Here is a 16,152-nt window from a genome sequence, read left to right as displayed (position 1 = left end):
GGTTATATGCACACGTACAGGCTTGTTCCTTGTTGCCACGAAGGCTGTATCCGCCGCTCTCTGCTTCTAAGGAATGAGAGATGTTGTGCGCAATCAGCAGTCGGAATTTATGTTTCTTAAGTCCGCCACAAAGCAGCTTAAAGCCTATCGTGCTGGTGCAAACATGCACTTCAATCTTATTTAGGTTTTATTCTGGCTCTCGGAGAGGAGCTTTAAAGCTGATTTACCTGCGTCCTCACAAACGCACACACTCGGCGTCTTTCGCTAGTATCACATACTCTGATGCACAGACAAAAATCGATCACAGGGAGAGGGCTCTCACCATGCCATTCCCAGCACCTTCTCTGAACAGCTCTTATTTCAGACCCCTGAGGTGTGATGCCTTGGGCACCGTTGGCACAGATGAAATGGGCACCAGGCACCTCACTGCAGGGAGAGCAGGTTTGCTTTTTCACTCCCCTTAGCGTCACCATGCCAACGGTGGCAGGCTTCAGCATTTAAAGGGCACTCTATGCAGCCTCTTAATAGAGGAAGCAGCAAAATAACTCAATGTATTCAGCGTTAAGTGCAATTCTAAGCAAATTGGAGGATTTGTGTCTTTCAAGTCATTCAAAAAGTATCGCCTGCTTCCGCAGTCATATGGAGTCATTATTACATTGTTGATATTATGACTCATGATTTTTGAATGATGAGGCTGTCATTAAAAAAGGCAGTTATCAACTCAATAGCTCTTACGTAATCCTTTTATCACATATCTATAAGTCATATCTTTTTTCAGTGACTACTGACACAAATTGGGTATACAGTAAACTCTTTAAAAATGTGCAGGTACAGTTTAAAAGTGATTGTCCTGCTAAAAAAAACAAATTTGTTCTATATGATGTAGATGGAATTGTTTACTGCAAAGGTAAATTATTGAAAATGATTGAAAATATCTAAAAACGCTTTAGAATAGGGATCAATTCTCACTGTTAACTAATTAAATATATAGCTAAAAAATAGTGAGAATTGGACCTTAAAATAAAGTGCGACCACATATGCTTATTTACTAAGCACCGTGAAGAAGAACAGAATGTTCTAGACATTCCAGGTGTCTATTGCGGATAATGCCTTTCACCCTTTATTTTCCAGAGACCACTGTTTCTCTGTATGGTTCTGTTCTTTCAAAGGTCAGTAAAAAGCTGCAGTGATGTCAATCAAAATGACATCTCTGAGAGATAGGCCTCACGCCTGACCAAGAAAGACAGTCCAGTTGAAAGCCTCGGATCTGATTAGCATCTTTCAGTCGACTGTGAACCTTACAAAGACATATGAGCCACCTATGGAAAACCTTATATAATATTTTTAACCCCAAATCATCTCTAGAAGCTGCTGTTTGCCTTTAGATTCAGGTTGTAAAGAACTTTTACTAAATGCATCTTGTGTATGTGTGTGCAGTTCTTGCAGGAAACAGATTAAATTTGGTCCTCAAATTCAGTTCATGTCCTTAACGGACTGCGCTGAAATTGAATCGACCCCCTACCCTGACCTTCACTCCCACCTCCTTTCCTTCTTCCTTGGCATCTTCTTTCCTGACTCAATGTTTGCTTTGGTTGAAAGCTCCTTATGTGCAGATTGTCTTTCTTGCGCCTTGTGCCCCTCAATCTCATAACTAAGCTGTTTTATGAAGGATTCTGAAAATGCCAGAGAGCTGGTTTATTGGTTTAGTATTTCTCAAATCCATCAGTGTGAGACTATTCCTTCACCTTTTTTTATAAAACAGGGAATTTGTATTAATACAGATTTTGACTGCATGTGCTCCTACGTGGGAATCGTCCAAATCAAATTAGAATGTAATAAATGACTGTAGTGGACATACATGCTAAAAGAATTTAACTAAAAAGGGTACTTTTCAGTCCTAAATAATAAATTGTCACTTCTTTCACATATTACAGAAATGTTTGATATTTTAAGAGACCATTCCTCATTTCCTGCATAATCTATAGGTAATGCATAATTGACACATGATTGCCCAACGCTTAATCTGCATGACGGCGACAGTGAAACCTGCCTCCAGAGGTGATGTAATCAAGAAAAGGTTACTGACTGCATTTGAGATAAACACACATGCAGACATAACAAAGCATATTCTGTTTATACATGCAGTCACTCTACTGTTAATGAATGATTGCATTTTGTAGTGAAAAATCTCATGGGGAATTCTGCCTTAAAGTACGTAGAAGCTCATTGAGCTCACAGCTGGCTTAAACATATTCCTCCACAGTCTATGTTTCTGCATCAACAAGCCTCAAAAACACAACATGAAGACGAAACACTGCAAACAGCGCCAGTGAATCAAGAAACAGGAATAGAGTTTTACCAACATATCTTTTTTTAAAGTTGGCATCCATTCACACCTACTTTGTAGCACTACAGAAACCAAGTTTGAGAAATATAGCCATAGATTTAGCCTCATTCTGGATATGGGCCAGACCATGCTTCTACAGTCATGGTTAGTTCTACAGTAAGGGTATCTTTGTCATTATTGGGCACCCCAGGAGACAAATTCTGCCCTCTCAGCACACCTAGAAAACTTACTGTACCTTTTAGACCATGCTCTCAACAGATCTGTGGCTGTGTCAGCAACACAGCCCCACACAAGTCTTTAATCAGCTGCACACAGTGGATGTCATGCAGTATGTTCAAGCAAGATGATCTGAATGGCAATGATTCTGCAAAAAGTCTTTGTGTGAGAACAAATTTAATGTTTAACTTAAACATATTAATGCAATTGCTATAATTTTTGGAAGGGAAAGCATGATCAGTCATGTCACTTGCTCACTCTGGCCAGCATGTACATTCCACCACATACTGTATGCATTTTTAAAGGCATAAAGCATAGATCCCGAGTGGTCCTATTTGGGTCACTGTGTAAACAAGCAGAGCAGCAAACAAGCACAACTGAAGCAGTAGTGGATGGTGAAGCCTCTCGGGAGGCTGCTAAGAGGGGAGTACGTTGCTCTTGGGCCTGATGGCTTCAGACGGTGCGCTAGTGAGATGAATAATGTGTGTGTCTGATGGGACTGGGCGGCCATCCCTCGACAGGCCTACAGCACTGGAGTGGAGAAATAGAACAGCCTCCATCTATGCCTACAAAACACTGAGAGAAAAGAATATTACCACAAAAATCGTATTGCCAGCTGTATTAAATTGCTGGGCAAGATGCAAATAGAGCAGACTGAAAACAAGAAAAAACACCAATAATAGACTTCTTCATGCACAATACTGAATTATATATTGCTGGTTCATTTTAATGTAACACTTCATGAGCCAATAATAAAATGCTTTGTTTGTATACATGATCCTTGTGAACGAGTCTTTTAAAACCATTGTGTATTTAAGAAACTTAATAATAATAATAATAGTAATAATAAGGTTGTACTTAATTTCAAAGTCTAGTTCTTTATTTCAAAGTCTAGTTCTTTGCAAAGGTAGTTGTTAAGTGTTGTGTAGGATTAGGGATGTGGTTATGCAGAATATGTGCTTTATATGTATGTAAACAGCTGTTATATGTTAATATTGCTAATGCTAAAATGCAACTAGTTAATAGTGAAAATTGCTCCCTATACTAAAGTGTTACCTAGTAATAATACTGTAAGTGCACCTATCACAGTTATTTACCAGAGAGGATGCTACCACCAAAAACGTAGACTAGATTCCTAGATTCAATAAAATACAACAATGATTGATTGCAGCTGCAGTAAGGGAGAGTAAAATTTTATAGTCTCATTGAGAGATACATGATTTGATTTTATGAATGACCAAGTGTGTGTATATTCTAATATGATTTGTTTTAGGACAAACACAGCAATGAATTCAAATTAATTGAATGAGAGAATGATCACTGATAAGAAAAAGAAGCCACTAAGCACACCCTCTCTCTTTCTGTTTTTTTCTCTCTCTTTCCAAAGAGCCCCCTAGCCGAAGTCATGCAGTCCTTCAGAGAGCGGAGTGGTTTCCATGGCAACCAGCACTGCTACCAGCAGGAACCCCAAGAATTATCACGCCTTGAGAGTTATAGACATCATCACAGCCAGTCCAGACAGGGCTACGAGCCACACTCTCTAGCTGCTGCAGGGATGTCAACAGCGGGAGCAGGTTCTAAAGACTGTTATGGACAGCAGACCTATCCCATCTACACCAGCACCAGTGGTACTCAGACTAAAAAACCTTATAGAGGAGCTAAAACTCCAAACCAGCATCTGCAAGCTGGCTACAGCAATCACATGGGAACTGGATACACAGCCCAGTATATGAGTGAAGGTCACTTGCAACAAAAATGGGATGAGTCACCTCAAATGACCCAGTTTGAGCAGGACATGGTGGGACGGCTGGAGTCTGGTGTCAGTGGGTCATCCCAGTACCTAGAGCAGAACATGCTAGCTATCTCTCAAAGTCAGTGCCATCTACCTTCGCAGTCCTCTGCCCCAACCTATACAAGTTCCCATCAACAGGGCCTCCCACCCAATCCAGCACCATCTCCTTTAATGTATCCACAGGGTCACCTCAATTTCCCCCAGCACTCACAACACCCATCTTCATCTTCGTCATCTTATATGGAGAAATGTAATACAATGCCGCATGGCTATAAAGGCTACAGTATACCACCTAATGCCCAGTATGGAAGACAACTTGGCAATCACAGCAATCTAAAGCAGAGTGGATATAGGCCTCAGAATAATTACGGTTATCAGCAAACTCCATCAAGGTCTGGATTTGAACAGAGTTCCCTGCAAGGAATGTCCGGTACACAAGAGAACCTTCAGAAATTCCAGCACTATAATCAGCCCCAGCAAAACTACTGCATAACAGATATTTCAGTAAGGTCACCAGAACAATACTATCAGACCTGCAGTCCAAGTTCTAGTCATTCACCGGCAAGGTCTGTGGGAAGATCTCCCTCATACAATTCCACACCTTCCCCCTTAATGCCAAACCCTGATTCATTCCAGTATGGCCAACCTCCCATCAACTCCGGGGCTTCATCATCTGCAGGTTTGCAAGACCAAAATATGCTGATGCCTCCTCATACTCATTCATCACCCAGTGTGAACCACCAGACACAGAGCTATTCTGGCTCCATGAAAGAACGATTTTCAGAAAAGCTCTTGTCCAACCCCAGTTTGTGGAGCCTCAATGCCCTGACGTCTCAGGTTGAAAACATCTCCAACAATGTCCAGCAGCTGCTGCTGTCTGAAGCCCTTATGGCTAACAAGAAGCCCAGCAAGCGAAATAATCAAAAAAAGGGAGAAGACTATAGAGGTCAGTTAAAGGGTATAGAAGAGTCATCTTGTCCTGATAACCAACACGGTCCTACTCCATCCGATGCTTACACTATTTCCAGGTCCATAACAGCAGAACTGCAAGAGGGAGGATACTCTAGCAGCACTGAGGACCAGATGGACAGGAGTTACTACTATTTTGGTCAGGAAAAAAGTCAAGCACAAACCCAGGCACACTCACGTCTCAGCCTTGACACAGTGTCTACTTGTTCCATAAACTCAGCCGATGATGTATCCGTTAGGTCAGGTGATTCAGTTCGAAGTCTCCAGAGTGTAGCATCTGAGGATAATCTCAACTGTGACCCAAGAGTACAGAGAGTACTGACTGGAGAAGAGCCCAACAGCTCTCTTCGTTGCATTAGAGATGAGAGGTCTCCTATCAGTGTAACAGCTCCAAGTCCTATGAAACAAGAAAGCAATTCACCACCAGACATAAAGCGTTCAGAGAGCACTCTAAAGGAGAACTTTGAGGAGTCAGCATGGACTGAAAGGATGGCTGATGAGGAGGAAATTGGACAAAGAAAGCTGTCTGCAGAGCATGAGTGCAAAGGAGAGGTTGCAGAAAAGCAAGAGAAGTGGCCAGAGGATGAGAAAAGTCCATCTCTTTTTCATAAAATTAACAAAGCAGTATTAGAGGAAGGTTACTCTTATGAAACAGAAGAAAACATCTACCAAGGGCTGCAAAACAAATTTGATTCGGAAAAAGAAAACTCATCAGAGATGGACTGTTTTTCTGAACTTAACCACAAATGTAATGAAGGCACAGAAATAAAATCCGAAAATTTCAAATCAGAGCCACAGACCACTGCTGAAATGCTTGTGAAAACATCACCCAGCAGTTCAGGCACTGATCTGTATTTGCCGGAAAAAGAAGAGAATTCAAAAAGTGAGGATTCCATAGAGAACCTCGCATGCACAGAGGAACCAGTGGACACCCTTGAGGAGCAACCGTCTGTCCTCTCCCATAATTCCACTGAGGTGAGAAATGAAAAGGAGAGTCTGACAACCTCAGAGGAGGTCGTCAATAATAGAGCACGACCACAAGAGTCCTTTGCAGAAGTCTGCAGTACATTTGAGGAAATAGCGAACATGCCACAAGTCAACACAGAAACTGCAGAATGCTTTGCCCAGGACACACAACACAGAGGCAACGAAAGGAGGTCGGCCATATGTGACATTGCACCTCAGCCTCAAACTGCCAAGAGTGGCTTCTCAGCTCTCAATGAGAAAACAACACCTTTAGCTCAAGCTAGGGATCATCACATCGATCGTAGTGATGCAAAGGTACTGGAGCCTGACTCTCCTCAGTTGCCAGGCAAGTCAATACTGCACTCTGCACCATCTTGGGCTGACACCCCACCCTCTCCCAAGAAAGGGGATGAGGATATGGAACCAGGGATAAGCTGTCCCAGTGCAGTGACTCCCTCAGCAAAACCAGAGCCTTTGGCCCCATCTGCACATACAAGAATGTTTGGTAAAAAACATGCACGGGGCAGGAGAAGACTAATGCATTCAAGTGTGGGAATCAGAAGACAGCTAAGTGTAGAAGGAGACAGTGCTCCGCCATCTGCCCAAAATCCCACTATGCCCTCCAGCAAGAGCACCCTTGTTCTTGACCAGATGGAAACTGCCCACCAGAATATTAGCAGTCAAACACAAAAACTTGTGACAGAGAGTTTACCATCACGGATGTGTACTCGCTCCTACGGTTCACAAAGTAGCCCAAAAGCCTGCCCTCAAGAGAGAAAGAAACAAGGTCCAAAGCCTGGTCCAAAACCAGGTATGAAGCCAGGTCCAAAACCAGGTCCAAAGCCTGGTCCAAAATCAAAACTAAAACCTGGACCAAAGCCTGGTCCCAAATCTATTTCAAAACCTGGTCCAAAACCAGGACCTAAACCTGACATCATGCACAGTGTAAAACCTGGTCCCAAACTAAGTTTAAAATGCACAGGAACCACAGAAAATTCCAAGCCTGTTCCAAAAACTGCTTTGAAGTCAGGTACAAAACCTGGTCCTAAATCAGTTTCTAAACTAGGCTCAAATCCTGCAGCTATAGCAAGAGAAGTACTTGTTCCAAAGTCAAGTCAAACCACCACAGAGTCAAAGACAATTGAGGGCTCAGTATCTAAAGGACCAGGCCGACCAAGAGGAATCACCTCTAAGATCAAATCAATAAAGCGAGATGAAAATGTTCAGATTACAAAAGACCATACCAAGGACACACACTGTACACATGAACTCATTTTGCAAGACGTGACCACAGCGTTAACTTTGGACACACTTGTTGGAGTTATGGAGACCACTAAGGATGAAGCTGTGGGTTCCACTTTGGACAGTAGTTGTGTTAAGTCCTTAGCAAAAGATCAAAAGTCCATGGTGCTGAGATCACGGAAACAAAACAGAGAAAAGCTAACCGAAGTTAAAGAGCAAGAGAATGATAAACCAACTGAGACACCTTCAGTAATGTTCATACACTCACAAATACAGGATGCTATTGTGGATCAGTCATGCAGGACTGAATCTTCAAATCTTGAATTACCTAAGCAGAAGGAAATTTCTACAGATTCACTTCAACAGCAAAATAAAGAGGTGGTTTGCCTCAAAAGAAAATCCAGTTTACCTTCCTCAGAAACCAAAAAGAGAAAGAAGGCTGTACAAGAAAGTGAAGTGAGGATACAGGAGCCTCCATCAGGTACTGTCACAGGAGTATGTAATGCAAAGGGAAAGCGAAAGAGAGGACAACACTTGCAAGCAGAATCTGAAAGCACTGTGACCACTGATAACCCTCCCACTGATGACGTCAGTGACATGCCTTCTGTACCTCCTCAGTGTCCTACTAAAACCAAATATTTGCCTCCTCGAAAAGGCAGAGGACTTAAATATGAGGCAATGGTTCAGAAAATCACTTCCCCGGGGTCCAAAAAGCAACCTGTAAATATCCAACCAGATACTGTACCAGACGAACCAACATTAAAATCAGTGCCACAGGTATCAGAGCAGAAAGAGACAATAAACACCCCTGAGGTAACTCGTGAGGTAGACGAGAGTACAATAAGTACACATGAGACCCAAAATACAGGAATTCAAACTCCAAGGAAAAAGAGGAGAAAGTGGGCCACTGTAGAGAGCAGCGATGCTCCAGATGTAGCCCTGGAGGCTGGGAGCCTCGTTATCAACACACCAAGGCTAGCCAAACAGAAAGCCATTAAAAACAACCACGAGATGCATCTAAAGCAACGTAAGAGGAGAAGAAAAGGCACAGAACCACCAGAGAGCATCCCCATTGTGGAGCAACAGGAGCCTATACAGAATGATATTTTGCCCCCACCTCCACCCACCTTCTCTTTACCAGAAACAGGTGAACAGACGCAGTATGAGGAGCCACCAACAGAATTACGCTTACCACTAATAAAAGCCAAACGAGGCAGGCGGCCATCACTCAAAATCAAACAGGAGGAACTCTCAAGTCAAACAGAGGATGACAGAGTAAAGGGGAAAAAAAAGCCTGGGCCAAAAAAAAAGGTTATGAATGTCCTCAGAGTTGTAGTGAAAAGGCCTAACATAAAGGCAAAATGCAGCAATGATCTCTGCCCAACAGTGAAAGGAACATTATCTGACTTGTATCCAGCAATGAGTAATGATAAATGTTCTTTTAGACCATATGTACACATTGACAGCTCTTTGGAGCCAGCTTCTCTTTGTACCATCGTCAACAGGCCTGAGGAAGAGCAGATGCTCAGCCAGGCAAGAAAAAAGAGTGCAGCTAAGATGAAAAATCTAGTCACAGTTACCAAGGCAGTATCAAACTCCTCAGTAATGCTCCAGGGGCCCTTAGTTAACAAAAGCCTAATTGACAGGTGTCTAACGTGCTGCCTATGTGGAAAGCCAGCAAATTACAGAGAGCTTGGGGACTTGTGCGGCCCTTATTATCCCGAGGACTTCATACCACGAAAAATGCTGTCATCAACACACAGGAATGATTTCAGGCAAAACAGCAACTGTGCAAATGAGACAGAGGTCAGCAGCATCACAGAGCAAATGAACTCAGAGGGTGCACGTGAGAAGGATGCCTGTCTGGAAGGGGCAAGTGAAGGACACAGTGGGCATCCCAGGAGGGGGAAAAGGGCAATTAGGGAACAGTTAAGAACTCGCCCCGCTTCACGAATGAGGTTCAAAAGGCTGTTGCTGTTGCAGCGAAGACTTTGTGGAACTTCTCCCTCTGCTGGTGAGGAGGGCAGTGAAACAGCTCTACAGAGACTGCAGACGGAGGCTGAGGCAAAAGAGCACTGGGCTCATGAAGCTTGTGCTATCTGGACAACAGGCATAATCCTGGTAGGAGGCAAACTCTTCGGGCTGATGGAGGCTGTTCAGAATGCTGCACATGCAGTAAGTGTTGCATTTATATTAAAGCAGATTTCAGAATCTCACAATGCAATGTGCTTGACAGAACTGTAATATATGTGAGCTCTTTTTAAACACTGACATAACACATACATCATTTGACATGAGGTTGAATTGATCTATATTTTAAAAAAGGGACCCAGTAATAATAATAATAATATATACACAGATTCTAGTGGCTCTGTAATTGTATTAGTTATACTATATTATTTGCAACTGGTGGTGGCTTAGAGGGCTGTCAGGGAAAGAGTCGATATTTTAGAGAGAAGCTCCTCAGGCTTTCTGTCTCATCACAGAAATGCTCCAGGTGCCAAGGTGAAGGAGCTTCCATCTGCTGTAGCTGGAAAAGCTGTACTCAGAGGTACCATTATGTCTGCGCCAAAGAGATGGGTAAGAGTTCTGACACTTAGAAGTGTGCTGTGTATTTGTGTACAATATTTGCTGTCCATCTAGTGACTCCAACCATGAAGCTCTTTTTAGGGACTTAGCAGGGCATGCAAGTATATGTAAGTACTAGATTCCTCTTAGACTTATAAAACATACTTTCAACCATTAACTAACTAGTGGAAGGTTCTGATCACCAGGTAAAATCAACTAACTGCACTTTTATGTTTTTACGTTTAGCTATTGGTCAATTTTGACACTGGTGCTATCAGAATAATTTTTCTATAAGGTATTTCACTTAGTTAACGTTAGAATACATGACCATATCTAGTTTACCTACTATAATTCTTGTGACTAGTTCTTCATTGGAAGCTGTTCCTGGGACCTGGTTTGACTGATAAAAACCTGTGTACTCCAAATCCCAGAAGTTGCATAGAAATGGAACTGGCAGATTTCATCAGCTCTGGACAATATGCACCAGATGGTTCATGAATGCTCCATGGCGTGTCATCCAAGGCTGAGACTAGTTCCCCTCCATCATGCATTTCTGTCTGCCATCAGAAATTGCCATCATAGAAAGTGGTGGTTACATCACTAGATATGGGTTAAGTCTGAAATGAGGGTGAACTGGCCTAGCTTTGCATTTCTAATTGCATCTTCTAAATTTTAATTCATCGCCTTTCTTTTCTCTGTATCTTTTCCCAGGCTGCACATTTCAAGATGAGACCTTCTCTATTAGGTGTCCAAAACACAAGGTAAGCAGGTGAATTGGTTTCACACGCAGCAAAGGACATCTCTGATCTAAAAGACACCCCATTATACCATGAACTTCAGTGTCCTTGTAACATTCTACCACCTCCCTAACAACAGCGAGGAGTGAAACTAGACAGCAGAGCAGTTCCTCATCAGCACCATCTCTCAGGGCAACAGATGAGCCCTGAGCATATCTCACCCTTATCTGTCTGCTATTGACTGGGCAGCTCTCCACTGACAGGAGAAGTTAGTGAAGGGATGTTAATTAGACATTCTAGGCTCTCTCAGTCTCCTTGTTCTCCTTTAGGAGCCACAAACTTTAAAGAGCAAAAAAAAAAAGACATTTAGAAGTGCTGCCTGATGATTATTACTCGATGGGGAACGGCCAAATTTTTCACTCAAGGTCTTGGATCTTGCCTGAAGCAGATCCAAAAAAAAAAAAACGAAACTGCTCAAATCCAAGCTCATACTGTTTTTAACCCAAAACATTTGCCATTATTTACTCACCCTTCGTGTCATTCCAAACTCACTAACAGGAACATCTCTGATCAAATCTTAACAAAGATATTTTTTTCAAAACAACCACTGCTCACCACAATTATGAAGTACCAAAAAAAGACCAAAGACCATAAAGAAGTCCATATGACTTGTGCATTATATTCAGAGTTTTATTTTGGTGACACTGTAGAGGGGGGTGCTCAATCTGGTCCTGGTTATAATATGACTTTAAAAGACTTCAAAAGGTTAGAATTTAATGTATTTAAAAAGGGGTGCATTCAGATTCTTTAGGATGTTTTCTTCTGTGTTCTACTGAAAAAAGCATATGGGTTTGGAACAGTGTTAAAGCAATTAATGGAATAATCAGGTTCAACAAGCTAAGCTCATTTGATAACCCATGTGGCATAACGTTGGTCAGTATACACATCTTCAGTTACTTGTTAGTTGTTGTGCTTGGCCAGTTGTGGTTGCAAAGGTGTTCTGGGTGTTTTTTAGCATTAGCTTACTCTATGCAGTTGCTAGGGTGTTGTAGGTTGTTACGAGATGGCTAAGTAGCTCTCTAGACATGGCGGTGGAATTTTTTCCATGTTCAGTACTTAGGGTTAGTGGTCTGTTCAAATCCCTAACCTAAGCATTCTGCGGTAATATTCATAATGCTCACCTTTGCTTAGATTCACATGCCTCTTCGTTCTTTCACTGTTCCATTTTGTTGGCCCATGTGCCACCTACAGGTAATCTGTGAACTACACCAGCGGTGGGTCAGGGAGAGAGAAAGGAAAAGAGATAGACTGAACAAGAAAGACCGAGAAAATGGGCATGGCAGAGAAAGAGAAATGATATTCAGCAGTGGTACAGCCTCCTCTCAGAGACAGCAAGACAAAACCTGGATGGAGATCAAAACACCCCGCCCTCCTCTCTCTCCCTCCCTTCCTCTTTCGCCCTCCCACGACAAAGGAAGAGGAGAACGGAAAGAGACAGACAAACAGAGCAAAGGAGAAAGTTCAGAACAAGCAGAGCACACATCAGCAGGGGGATCTAAGGGCTTTGGGTCTCTGGGATGCCAATTTGCCGCTTTAATGAAAGCGAGCGGTAGAGATACCACCCCCGTCCAGGTCTCCCAGGAAATCTCCTCCTCCTCTTCATCTTCCTCTTCTCCTCTGTGCTCACATGCAACTCAGTGGCGAGCTCGGTTTTAGGTTCACGTGGCTTGAGAACACGACAACAGCAATGCAGCACAGGCGACGCTTTAGGTCAGGCCGAAGGGGGGCAGCGCAGCAGGGAGGGCAAGAGAACGATGGCGCTCTTTTCCCTGTCCTTGCATAACGAAAAGCACAATTTGCATTTACTGAATGAAACACCAGTTCTGGGCAGGCGGCAAAAGGATAGTGTAAAAGTTTTGGGTGGATTTCGGTTCTGAGTAAAAAATCTCATCACAAGAATCATTCCTAATCACACAGAGGTGTTAAAAATTGTTACATATATGCCAGATCAACCTTTTAGTATGCAAAACATGGAAGAAAGAGACCTTATGCTAATGTCCCGTTGCATATTTTGAACATTCTATCAGTGTCAGTCCGAAACTGATTCTCCTAAATTTAAGAAAAGTTAACATTTTAAGTCATTCGAAGTTCATTTATTGCAGATGTGATGATCGGATCAGCCGAGATGGGTGATATTGCCAGATGTAAACACATCCCAAGTTAAGCGTTTCGTGCTGAACTAACCGCCGATGTTTGTTTGGAACAGCAGAACGTTTGATGAATATCAATGCAGTCCTTTCTTGCAAACACACTATAACAAGGGCTGCGGTTGCGTCGCGGTGTGAGAGAGATGCTGATTACCAGCTCGATGAAGAGCAAGAGGATTAGTTCAGAGATCAGAGAGAAAGCGAGGGATCGGACCCAGAGCAGAGGAGGGAAAGAGAGCGAGCGCGACGGTAAAAAAAAAAAAAAAAAAAAAAAAAAGCTGCGGAGGAGGAGAGATACATAAAACAAGAATAGCATCCATGCCAGCGCAATTAGGAAACGGTCCTGCAGTGTGTTTCAGAGAGCGGGCCGGCTGTAGATCCCGGCTCGACGGAGCTTTCATTTCGGCGCAGCGGCCAGTGCTCCGGCGCAGGCAATTACAGAGCTCGTGCGACGCGTGATGCGCAAGCGCCTCGACGTAAACAACGCGCCTAGAGCGCCTCTACTGCCGCAATCATAACGCACGGGTCATGCACGGATTACAGATGCAAAATGATAATTACATATATTATGCATAATATGTTTACCAATAGTAATGTAATATTAACTTAATAACCATTGCAAAGTTAATAATAATAATAATAATAATAATAGTTGTTATTATATTATATTGTCTTGTTGTTGTTGTTATATTAGCTAAAATTAACTATAATATTTTTGTAATTATTACTATACATTAAATATTGTGTAAATTAAATATTTAGCAGTTTTATTGTTGCTATATTTGCTAGTTTTTTTGTTGTTTAAAATGTGGTTTCCTTTAAAATTTGAACCAACAAACAATAAAATAAATCAAAGCTCTATTGTTATGAAAAGAAAATGAACAGTTTCATGAAGAATTTTGACATTTAAAACTAATGTTGATGTTTCCGTAATGTGTGTAGATGTGTGTATATTAATATGTATATTTAATATTGTTTATTGAAAAAAATCAACCAGTCCATTTCTATGCTGCTATTTGTTTTGTTGTTTTCCCTCCAGGAAGATGTCATACAGGAGCTGTTTTTTGTTAGTTAAAGAAAAATGACAAAAGATTTAGATTCTATTGCTCGTTTCCATTCGAGTAAACAACTGTAAGCTGTATAACTGAAATTCACTTCAGTCGTGATGAATGTAACTAATATGACTTCCCTCTTTGCTGTTAATTCTGTACATTAAGACATATGAGGGGGTGGTATATGACACAGCAATATTTCAAAAAGCTCCAAAATCTTCCCCAGCTCTTACACGTTTGAAATGTTTGTGTTTTCCAGGCAATGTAACATCCCGGCGCACGAGGACCGGTGAATGTCACCTATGCAGGAGGACAAGGACATGCTGCGAGGACACCCAAAAACAACCGACGAAAAACTGGGGCTTCAGTCGAAGCACAAAGACCGCTGTAGCAATACCGACCCGAGATCAGATCACCCCCGAATCCATCCGGCCCGGTCCGAACACGACAACCTTCACGACCAAACGCTGAGGGAAAAAAAGGGAAAGACGCTTTTGTTATGAATCCGAATGTGCCATTCTTCCATTTTATTCCGTGTTCTGGAGCGGATGTTATCAGTCGGGGACACCTGGTGGCAGATCTGGCCTGCTGCCCCGAGCACTGGCTGGCACGGACGCGTTTCCGCTGTGGAAAGGGAATTGAAATTTGAAGATGTCATGCAACATGCACTCACTGGATGTATTTCAACGGACACTTACGTGTTACAAAGAAAAAAAAATAATAATAATGAAACTGTACATGGTGTGCTTTGCGGGTCTAAATATTCTGATATCACGAAAAAAGAAGAACATATAAATGCATTATTTTAATATATTGCTACTCCGAGATGTAGGCTTATTTTCATGCGCATTTGAAGACGGTACAGCGCCACTGAGATGTCCAAGCGTGCATCCGGATGAATAAAATACCTTGCGTTCATGTTATGTGTGTCAGCTGCTCAGCATTTAGGGATAGTTCGCCAAAAAAAAAAAAAAATCCAATTCTGTTATCGTTTACCCACCCTCGTGTCATTTCAAACCTCCTTGAAATAAAACAAAGCCACATTTCAGTCTGTGCGCGACGCGTATTTATGGTGCATTTCTGTCGTTTTGGAGTTTGACGCCTCTGGTCCCCCTCGACTTTCGTTTTCACCTCGGAAAAGGGCGGCTCGGACATTCTTCTAAATAACTCAAATGCGCCAAAGCCGGTTTGAAACGACATCGGAGCGGGTAAATAATGTCACAGTTCATTCTGGGTCGAACCTCGAGCTCACGAAAGCCTCGGCGATGTGAAACCATCTCCATCGCGGAGCGGATTGGACGTCTCCGTTCGTGTTGTTTGTGAAATGATGCAGGAGACGGCGTGCAAACTGAAAACGAGAACTCATAGTCATTTAACCAGATGTATATGTGACTAACATACTATAGCCTTCACTGCAGTATAACAGGTAAGAGCGCGCATAGAGACGACAGAAACCATCACCTAATTATTTGATTCCTGATTCTAAGTAATTGTGTATATAAGTATTTGATGCTGTGTAAATGTAAGATGTGATGTACTATTATAATTGTGTATAGTATTTCTTAGAGATGTTTATTTTCTATAAAACAAATATGTTATTGCTTACAAAAGTTATTAAAACATTGAATCAAAAGGCCTTTTTTTGGTATTGCGTTTGTTCCCGGCTCACGCTGCGATGTTTCCGGGGTGTTTCTCTATGTAAGTATAATAGATGTGTGAACATGAACAGCTGTCTTTGGAACCGAGATCAAAATCGCATTTGTTTTCTTTCCGCGCGCCTTTGTTTGCGCTCGACACCGAGTAATTCAGCGCTATTATCCTTAAAGATGTCTCCGTCTCACAGCCTGTGGTCCGAAATTGCATCTGGAGGCATACAGAAACAGGTCTACGCCTGCTCGCTTTCCTTAACACCTTTATTTACTCCGCTGGGCGCTTCAGCTGGTTTAGCGAGGCAAAAACAAAACCGTTCCGTTTCAGGGTAAAGAGTTTTGCGCGAACATCTAACCACCGGCGCGCAATTACAGCATTTTTTAGCATGCAAATGAATAGCCGTGCG

The 16,152-nt window shown here is 42.3% G+C and overlaps 1 protein-coding gene across 1 annotated transcript in view; it reads left to right on the top strand.

Moving 5' to 3' along the window:
- Nucleotides 1-15,732, top strand: part of LOC122341955 (retinoic acid-induced protein 1) — a 49,615-nt gene extending 33,883 nt beyond the window's left edge. The window contains exons 2-5 of the mRNA XM_043235674.1: nt 3,951-9,707; nt 10,019-10,112; nt 10,812-10,861; nt 14,356-15,732. Coding sequence (XP_043091609.1) covers nt 3,969-9,707; nt 10,019-10,112; nt 10,812-10,861; nt 14,356-14,364 — 5,892 coding nt within the window. The 5' untranslated portion in view covers nt 3,951-3,968 and the 3' untranslated portion in view covers nt 14,365-15,732. The remainder of the gene's footprint in view (nt 1-3,950; nt 9,708-10,018; nt 10,113-10,811; nt 10,862-14,355) is intronic.
- The last annotated feature ends 420 nt before the right edge of the window (nt 15,733-16,152 follow it).

This window comes from Puntigrus tetrazona, chromosome 3 (genome assembly GCF_018831695.1).
Source record: "Puntigrus tetrazona isolate hp1 chromosome 3, ASM1883169v1, whole genome shotgun sequence".
In the NCBI taxonomy this organism is placed as follows: Eukaryota; Metazoa; Chordata; class Actinopteri; order Cypriniformes; family Cyprinidae; genus Puntigrus; species Puntigrus tetrazona.
The sequence above is the reverse complement of the archived record's forward strand: the minus strand, read 5'-3'. Positions and strand labels throughout refer to the sequence as shown.